Source organism: Agrilus planipennis, unplaced genomic scaffold (genome assembly GCF_000699045.2).
Source record: "Agrilus planipennis isolate EAB-ADULT unplaced genomic scaffold, Apla_2.0 scaffold13, whole genome shotgun sequence".
NCBI lineage: Eukaryota > Metazoa > Arthropoda > Insecta > Coleoptera > Buprestidae > Agrilus > Agrilus planipennis.
In genome coordinates this window covers 1,846,001-1,856,210 of record NW_020439040.1, presented here as the reverse complement: position 1 = coordinate 1,856,210, position 10,210 = coordinate 1,846,001, and the positions used below count along the sequence as shown (strand labels likewise).

At 36.5% G+C, this 10,210-nt stretch overlaps 1 protein-coding gene across 2 annotated transcripts in view; it reads right to left on the bottom strand.

The window, feature by feature from the left end:
* Nucleotides 1-2,064: 2,064 nt before the first annotated feature.
* The window catches only part of LOC108744305 (beta-2 adrenergic receptor), a 19,508-nt gene continuing 11,362 nt past the window's right edge, over nt 2,065-10,210 (bottom strand). For both annotated transcript variants that reach the window (XM_025976775.1, XM_018480011.1), the window contains exons 2-6: nt 8,036-8,518; nt 3,753-4,011; nt 3,200-3,559; nt 2,885-3,133; nt 2,065-2,785 (exon numbers count right to left, since the gene is read on the bottom strand). In XM_025976775.1, coding sequence (XP_025832560.1) covers nt 2,917-3,133; nt 3,200-3,559; nt 3,753-4,011; nt 8,036-8,210 — 1,011 coding nt within the window. In that variant the 5' untranslated portion in view covers nt 8,211-8,518 and the 3' untranslated portion in view covers nt 2,065-2,785; nt 2,885-2,916. The remainder of the gene's footprint in view (nt 2,786-2,884; nt 3,134-3,199; nt 3,560-3,752; nt 4,012-8,035; nt 8,519-10,210) is intronic.

Genomic DNA, 10,210 nt, shown 5'->3' with positions numbered 1-10,210 from the left:
TTTAATAAGCTAAAAAATCCCTTTATAATTTTTCAGTAGTAGGAAATCGACATCTATTAAAATTTAATTGAATAATAAATGCACCCTTCATTAATCTAGCAATAATAAGATGTTTTTGTTTATGTTTTTAAAAATTTCTCGCTATATCCTCAATAAACAAATGAAGTTAAATCGAGTTGCGGTTTTTTTAAAATCAAAAGAAGTACAAATTAAAAAAAACGATTTTGATTATTATTATGTGTATGCTTATCATACTTTTTCCTTATTAGAAATCCGTCTTATCAAAATATTATACGTATGTAAGAATGAATATATTGTGTATTTTACTATAGTTATCTGCAGCAACATCGAATCTATGTATTATACAATATATTACATAAAATACTAGCTGCATACATATACTACATTTGTATGTATGTAATGTATTTTTTAATTACACTGATTTAATTAAATGCGCATTGGTAACTTTAATTTACGTACCTTTTACCTATGTATTTACATTATGTATTACGTACTCTACATAATAACTTGTCTTGAATTAAATAGCAGGTACGCACAATGATTAAAAACCAGATGACAGACATGTATTTATGTATTAATGGGGGTAGTATATAAGTTTAATTAAAACGTAAATTTTGTTTCAAAAATTTCAATTTTCAAAGTACAGCCGTTTATAGAAATCATCATTCAGCTATTCTGTAAATTATATAAATACATAGTGTGTGTTTTTCAAGTTCGAAGATAATTTTTTTAGGGAACATTTTCATTATTTTGAATGATGGGTAGACAGACATAAAAGTTATTGTTATATCAATAAAGAGAATAAGAAAAAAGGCCCAAAAAATATGTCTAGGGAATTTATTGTGGGACAAGCTGTACTTTAAAACAAAAGAAAGTTCAACATTTTGCCTGTACAAGCCACACTTTTTTGTTTTTCGTGTCGAGTGCATACGTTTTTAGACGTACGCCACTGCTTTAACGGAAATACATAGGCCATTTGGAAACACATCGCCGCCTGCACCATTGATTCAGCAGGATATTTAACTCTGTCGGACATTTTATACATATTTTTATTGGTTTTCATTTTTTTTTGTCTCTTCCACACACAATATACTGGACTCAAAAAAAAAAAACAAATCGGCAATGAAAACTTAATTTGTTTTAAAGATAAACAAAAGAAAAAACAAACGAATAACATTAAAGACAGCTATTGTTAAAACTTTTGACATTTATTGCTAGAACAAACGAAAAAAATTAGTGTTAATAATAACTTTGGCCCAGTACATTGCGTAAAATTCGAAAGATAACTGTCTATTCTAATTTACGGAAAGCCGCCGGAATGTATGTACCTAGCAGATATTACAATTATTATGTATTGTATTTGTAACTTAAATTCGCAGTCAAAAAAATACACGCATCCTTGTTTAGCACGAACATTTAAATGTGATAGGTAAGTTTATAAATTTATAAATATGATAGAAATATATATTTAATATGTAATGTAAGGTACTACGTCTTTGTTTTCTTTTTTTTATTCTTTAACATTTAATATACATAAGTAATAATAAGTTTTGATTGACTTGTACGGTTGCGAAGCCATACGTATAATAGTGTGGGACAAAACAGAAGCGGGTCCTTCTTCCCCTAAACCATCTGCGATAGATAGCAAATCGCGTTAGTTGTAGTCATCAACAATCAGCACAGTCATTTGTTACCTAATAATTGGCAATGAAAAGCTGATTTCACAAGAATTGTTCGGTAACTGTCAGTGTGTCAATGTCATTACCATTTTTTGGCGATCCACTTTTGTTTTGTATACAGGGTGTTCTCAGACACGATGCAACCGTGACATATTGTCGCAAATTGATATAAACCTCTGAAGCTGTGCAAGAATTGTGTACATTTATGTATATGTATATTTGTATCGATTAAATTGTTACAAAGCCGCCTCTATATAAAAATATTTCGAGTTAAGGTACATGGATTTTTCATTTTTTTTTTTATTGTTTGTAACAGACATATACACGTATAATATGTAAATATTTAAATTGACGTACAATACATATCATTTTTTATTTATTTTCTACGTAGGTATTGAGATATTTATGTATAATTTTTTTATACACGTGCGCTATGTTCAAGCATAGCTTTTATTATTTAGCATCTTCACGATATAATTGATAGTAAACTTTGTTTTTTGCTATTGATCGAGTTATAGATATTTGACACTGTGACACGAAGGTATTTAGCTCTTAACAACGCCTTTTATTATAATAGAAAAAACACCAATTCTATTACTAAAAGAACCTATGTACGCACATTCAAATTTATTTGCTATTTAGAATACTTTTAACACTTATTACGGTTGTTCTCTGTTCCACAATGTGTGTAATTGTTTCAAGCGAATACTCCGAAAACGTCAACAATTGTTACGGTAAAATTATAAAGTCCGTTTAAAAACATTTCATTTAACAAGATTGTCTAATTAGCAACATTTTATAAGCTATTTGACGTTAAAAAAAAAAAAAAACAAAAAAACATGAGAATGCTAAGTGTCAGAAAAGTGAACACAGAAGATCTAAACTTTCGTTTGTTTGGGTCATGTTTCTTTGTAGATCATTAATCAAAAATTAATATCCAAGGTGTACGATATTCAAGTGTTTAAAATTTCAACAGTATCTCGTACTATTACCCTGACTTTGCTGCATCATTGATACGACTTCTGATTTGATTAACGAAGTATTCGTAGTCTCTGACAGCCACTCCTGTTATAGGCAATCGGAATCTATAAAAATCTTTAGTAAACACCTACAGTTCTTCACAGTATTTTAAAATCACGAAAATCGTAGCGAGAAAAACAATTCAACAGGGGCGATTTACGTACCTGGGGAAAACCCTCCCAAATAACAGGTGTAGTCAGTCGTCAGCTTCCATACCAATCAATTCAGCCTGCATACGACCCCTATAACGACAACAAATGGACATACAGAAGATCCTGAGAGCGAAACGGAACTGGGGACTCAACGACACCAAAATCAACGATTTCCAGAAAGAGTTCAGCATACCCACCCAAACAATTCCGAAATGTAGAAAAGGAATTTGCAGTTTGTTTCCCGTAAAATGCTCGTAAAGCCTGCGATAAAATAAAAAAACAATCGTAAAAACACCCTCCGATATCATAACGTTATTCGATTCTTACTTGACGGTGATCAGAGGTGACCAGGACAACCAGAACGTGACGACAAGAACGAAGGACATAATATGGCTTGGATTGGATAGATTTTCCGACAAGGCGGTGAAATATTCCTTATCGTGCATGTGAACGCCACTGCGTATTTTGCGCATTGTGTTAAAAATGTACGTGTAAGTGTACACAATTGTGATGACACTCGGGCCCAAGATGAGGATCGACAGTGTGACACTGTACGCGGCCATGTTACCCCAGTCCAACATGCAAATGTACGCGTCTTCGTCGAACCTCGGCAGATCAAGACCGAGAAGTGGAGGACAGCATAACATTGCCGAAGAAATCCATGTGAACGCCATCCAACACTGGCATCTGCAAGCAAAATGTTGGAAATTGTGTGCGAGCTCGTGCCTTTTAAACGCCGCGAAAGCAGTGGAAGGGATAGAGGCAATGGAAGGGGTAAATGCGTAGCTTGCTATTGGCTAGCCGCTCAGTAACTACGGCAACCGCTACTGCGTCTAGTATATAAGCATCAGAGAAGTGAAACGCTTTATTCAGTTATTACCTGGTTTTTGTTTGAACTGTTTCGTATCTCAAGGGCTTCCTAGCCGCCAAATATCGGTCCACACTGATCCACATGAACGTGTAAACGCTTACTGACCAAAGCGTCACTTCCACATAACCGACGATACTGCATATTATATCTCCGTAGACCCATTTTTGAACAAGGGCCGGATATACTGATAACGGAATGACCAACAAACCACAAAGGAGATCGGCGACAGCAAGGGAAAGTAGATAACAGTTGATCACTTCCGATTGGCCTGATAACACATGAAAATGGCTTATTGATAATGACATTTAAAAAATAATAACGTCTTTTGAATGCATGTATTGGTTCGGAAGTTCGTCTGGTAATCCTTAAATCCGGTTATGAGAATAAAACAGGATATTTAAAGTACATTAACTGATGTCTACTGAAGAGTTCCCATCCGGGCACAACCGCAGTTGGCACAGTTCCAACGCGACGATGGAGCTTTGAGCGTTCCAGTTTCGAATATTTTGTCACTCGACTAAGCTCAGAAGTAAATTTCACATTTCCAAAAACAATTTAATAGAGTTTACGATCGAAATCTTTATTACTTTCCCTCTGTCGTTTGGCGCGATCGCAAGAAGACTCCCAACTTTGGATTTTACGTCTGCAAAGTATCGCGTACAACTTTTCTTTATGACCTCGAATATCATAACGAATTCTCTTTGCGTTGTCCTGGACTAAATCCAAGAAATTGAGTCTCGTTTAAAGACGAACGAGAGCAGCATGTTCAACTATATTAAATCAATTCGATTAGTGCCTACCGTAAAATGATTAAAAGATCGCGTTTATCTCGACATAGTCTGTAGTTATTCGTAATACAGCTAATGCAATCTACTCGGTCCTGAGTAGAAATCAGTTGTGAAATAAATATTTTAGCAAGCACGACTGTGTTTGTGTAGGGCACACGTGTGCGTGAACTGTTTATCGACTAGCCGCGGGCGCCTTTCTTCGTGTGTGCCGTATTTGTAAATGTGTGTGGCGTACCTGCGTTCTGGGAAAACAGTTAAACCGTTCAAAGAAAAACTAAACTATCCGGACGTTTCCAGAAGGTTCCCGAAAGAAAACAAAAGAGTATTTAAAGGAAGAAACGATCGCCGAGAAGAGAAGAAATAAATTGACAGTGATAGCAGTGAAATAAAAAACGAAGTGATCCGGAGGTTTCCAGAAGGTTCCCGAAAGAAAACAAAAGAGTATTTAAAGGAAGAAACGATCGCCGAGAGAAGCAGAAATAAATTGACCGTTGCAGAAGTGAATCCAGAAATAAATTGACAGTGATAGCAATGAAATAAATAGCACAGTGACTAGTGATATATCAACAGTAATGTAAATAAATAGAATAATTCAAAACCTAAGTTTGGTAATAATTTAATAGTGTTTTTAAGTTCTTCAATAATTAGTGTAAATAAATAGTTTTTGCCGTCCTGAGATTAATTTTTTTAAGGCTACGAACATTACAATATATAAAAAATAAATTTAATTGAGTATCTGAAATGTTTTGTACTATTTTTGGTGAATTTATGAAATTTTAATCGGATCAGATGTGGTTTCCGACCTTCCTGTTAGTAAACCACCACAATGATGCGAACGTGGACGCTCTACATTATATCCTTCGATGCGGGCATTTGCTGCTAGAACACACGCTGTTTCGGTTTCCGATAAATTTATAACATGAAAGCACTCGATACGTGTCCGATAATTCAATTCGTCCCGGTTCAGAAGCAAAACCGCACCGTACTTGTCCGAAATCCATTACGGATTGATATAAATCCGCTTTCCGACTAGTACCGGCAGCAAATTCTACCAAATTCGTTTTAGTTTGGTTTTAGGCGCGCTGATATATAGGCTTTTTTTGCACGCTATAATCTATTCCCATTTATTTTAAGTCCCGCATCAATTTCGGAAATAATAGGATAATGGGATGATGGGCTTAAAGCAACCAACAATTTATATGATTTCATTGATACAATAAAAGAACCAGCTAATAAAGGAAGTGTTTTTTTTATTTTTAGTTATAAGGACTTAGGTGTATCAGGTGTCGGTCCTAAGATTGGTTGGACACGCCTCCACTCCTTCCTATCCTAAGCTAATCTTCGCATTTCCCCAAACTAGAACATCCCACATCCTTAACTATTTGCGAACACTAATCTAATCTAGGCCTTCCNTTAATAGTGTTTTTAAGTTCTTCAATAATTAGTGTAAATAAATAGTTTTTGCCGTCTTGAGATTAATTTTTTTAAGGCTACGAACATTACAATATATAAAAAATAAATTTAATTGAGTATCTGAAATGTTTTGTACTATTTTTGGTGAATTTATGAAATTTTAATCGGATCAGATGTGGTTTCCGACCTTCCTGTTAGTAAACCACCACAATGATGCGAACGTGGACGCTCTACATTATATCCTTCGATGCGGGCATTTGCTGCTAGAACACACGCTGTTTCGGTTTCCGATAAATTTATAACATGAAAGCACTCGATACGTGTCCGATAATTCAATTCGTCCCGGTTCAGAAGCAAAACCGCACCGTACTTGTCCGAAATCCATTACGGATTGATATAAATCCGCTTTCCGACTAGTACCGGCAGCAAATTCTACCAAATTCGTTTTAGTTTGGTTTTAGGCGCGCTGATATATAGGCTTTTTTTGCACGCTATAATCTATTCCCATTTATTTTAAGTCCCGCATCAATTTCGGAAATAATAGGATAATGGGATGATGGGCTTAAAGCAACCAACAATTTATATGATTTCATTGATACAATAAAAGAACCAGCTAATAAAGGAAGTGTTTTTTTTATTTTTAGTTATAAGGACTTAGGTGTATCAGGTGTCGGTCCTAAGATTGGTTGGACACGCCTCCACTCCTTCCTATCCTAAGCTAATCTTCGCATTTCCCCAAACTAGAACATCCCACATCCTTAACTATTTGCGAACACTAATCTAATCTAGGCCTACCTCTACTCCTCCTAACTCCTGTTTCTACCTCTAGTATGTTACTGACTAGACCTTCATGCCTAAGAAGGTGTCCTACCAACCTATCTCGCCTATTTTCTATTGTCTTCCATAGATTCCTCTATTCTCCTATTACTCCTAATACCTCTTTATTTCTAACCTTCTCTACCCATGTTATCCTCATCATTCGCCTGTAACACCACATTTCTAACGCTTCTAATCTTTTCTTTTCCTTGCTAAATGCTAATACTGCTATATCATCTGCAAATCTAGGCACACTAATCTTTTACCCGTCTATATCTATCCCTAGAGTTGTAGTGTCTTTAATGATGTTGATCGCGTCTTCAAAGTATAGATTAAAAAGTAGCGGTAACAGTGTACATTCTTGTCTGACTCTCTTCCTAATATTTACTTCTCTACTTTGCTGCTCCAGCTCTATAACTGCCTGTTGCTCTTTATACAAACTAAATATCACTTTTCCATCTCTGTAACTCATCCTTACATTTTTAAGTAGATTTAACATCTTGTCCCATTTAACATTGTCAAAAAATTTTTCTAAATCTACAAATCCTATGTACGCGCTCTTTCCTTTTTCTATCGTTTTCTCCATTATTACCCTAAAAGCTAGAATGGCCTCCTTCGTTCCTCTATTTCTTATAAACCGAAATTGACCTTCCCCTAATAGTTCTTCCGCCGTTTCCATGGGACAGCCATCGGCTCTAAACAAATAATCTACACTACCCCCTGCCCCGAATAATCCATATCCGCCTTTATCTAAAGTTGATGTAATATCAAAGCCAATTTTCCTATAACTCAAAGTCAAAGAAACTGAAAAATGTAAGTCTGCTGTGAATGTTTAAGGTCAGGGTGAAAAGAAGCACTATTTAGACACATGCAGTCCAAGTTTTCAAGCGAGGTATATTGTTAATCCAATTAACATAAAATGGCATTGTTATCTTCAGAATATCGTCAACTAATTCATTAGAGCAAATGTTTAATGGTGAACCTGTAATAAATATATATCTGACTCCGACGTGTTACGAACAAACTGTTTTTAGCGAAATAAGTTAAACCCCTTGAGGTTTTCTGTCATTTTTGAACGATTTCGGTGACAGATATGACGGCGTTACGAATGGTAATAGTATGTAAATAGTTGGGCACATACGTAATTGAAAATAACCCTAGAGACTCTCAACATATTTCGCATGCATGACTTCATCGCTGCTTCAACCCCTTGACAAAAACGATGACACGTCCATCAGATTATGTCATATTATTATTTCCTGTTTTGTTTCTTACCTCTAAAGTTTAGGAATGTTGCTATCACAATGACGTTAGTAACAATAATGGCGACCGCCATTACGAATATTATGGCGGCCTCGACGAGATTGGTGAGCGAAAAGACAAGTTCAGTTGTTTCGTCGTCTGCGTCACTCAGTATGATCATAGTCGACGTGTCCCTGGTACGTAGCATACCGATCGGCTCTCAAGCCGTGTCGGTCCTTTTAAGTCTGACGTGAGTCGGAGTGGGGGGAGAGCGCGAGGTTGGAGCTGTAAAAGCAGCAGCTCCTACGGTGGTGGTGGTGGTGGGAGATAGGTGGGCCAATGCTATTGGCTTGTTCGCTCGGTGGCCGCCGTGATTCGCCGGTGATCACCTTCGATTCACTGCCGCATTGCGGATGCATCTGTTGAGCTTTTGAAAAGTCCGAGGTACGGGGTCTAATTTATTTCCTTGAGTGCAGCAGTGACGATTTAATTGAGGTTCGTATTGACAAATGGATTCTGAAACAAAAGAAGTATGGCGTCGTTTAAAAAGTAAAACACTGCTTTCATTAGCGGAGAAAACGATTCGTCTAAGAGCTCTCTACTAAATAAAGGAACAGTTACTGTAGCACTAACTTTCGAGATACGTATAAGCGTAACCGAGAATTCTGAAATGGAGCTAGATCTGGACTGGTATCAATTTAATATGCAACTTGTTCTGTTGTTAGAAACAAACGCTACTGCTTCCGTTTGATTAAACTTTGTCGAGTTTGCACAAGGGAAGTTTCATCTGCAGAATTTGAATAGTTACTTGCAACTCAAAGAAGACATAGACATATATGATACACATATAAACTAAACATAAAATATGTACGTATATTTCACCGGTTGTTTTAGTTTATATGTTATTAATACCAGATTAGTACTTCATCATCATAGGGTCGTCAGTCTTAAGACTGGTTGGACACGCACCTCTACTCTTTCCTATCATGAGCTAATTTTCGCATTTCCCTAAAACTAGAACAGCCCACATCCTTAACAATTTGCGAACAGTAATCTAATCTAGGTCTACCTGAGAAGGTGTCCTACCAACCTATCCCGCCTATTATTTATTGACTTCCATAGAGTCCTCTATTCTCCTACACATTCACCACATTTCGAAGGCTTCTAACCTTTTCTTTTCCGCCGCTCCCACTATCCATGTTTCGCACCCGTACAACGCCGTGCTCCAAACATACACCTTTAACAACCTTTTTAGACTTACTTTTCTAATAAATAATTGCTAGGTAACTGGAGCATCAAAATCCCACCGAATTTATTGCAAGTAGTGGAGAATAGCAAAACAAATTTGAAAAGGACTATTATTTTAGTTCGTGTTAGGTATATTGCGTGCTCTACTACGATTTACAGGATAATAAAGAAACACGGAAGTCATTATCGTGGTACCGGATTGCGGTTTGTCAAAGTTATTTAATGTTAGAACACAAAATTTGTATCTGTCTGATTACTGTTTTCTTTGGTTGAAGAGATATTCTAGGGCGGCGTCATCATTTGAGAAATACGATGTAGTATAGAAAAAACGGGCAGACAGACACACGAGTGATCCTATAAGGATTCTGTTTTTCATTCGGATGTACGGAACCCTTACCCGAGAACCAACTTAACATTGTAGTTGAAACAAAACATGTTCTCTCATACGTTCTAACTGCAAATGTAATATTGTCGTCGGAAGGTAGGGAGGCGAAAGGTCTTCTTCAGGGTCCTTTCAGGAATCGTGGGAATGGGGGGGGGGCGGGTGGTTCGGGTGAGAAAGATGAGACGGACGAAATGAAGACAGAAGAGAATGAGGGATTAGCTGTGGAATATTACTGTCCAGCATTTGCCTAAGAAATCCAAGGAAACCACAGAAAGACTTGGACCAAGGCAGACGGACCCAGAATCGAACTGGCGTCCTCTCGAATGCTAAGCAATGGTCTAATCTGTAACCTGTATGTGAAGAACTTTTGTCTGAATTTTTTTCAAAAGTTTAGGTTCGGTGCTTTTGGAGAAAAGGGGCGGAGCATGGTCAATTTTCATCTTTTTTCTTGACTTCAAAACTAATTATTTTAAAATTATAAAAAAATATATATTCTAGACCCTTACAGCAACCCCGTTTCATTTGATATGCGCACGGTACAGTTTGCAAAACTTTTTTTTTTAATTTCCTATCGG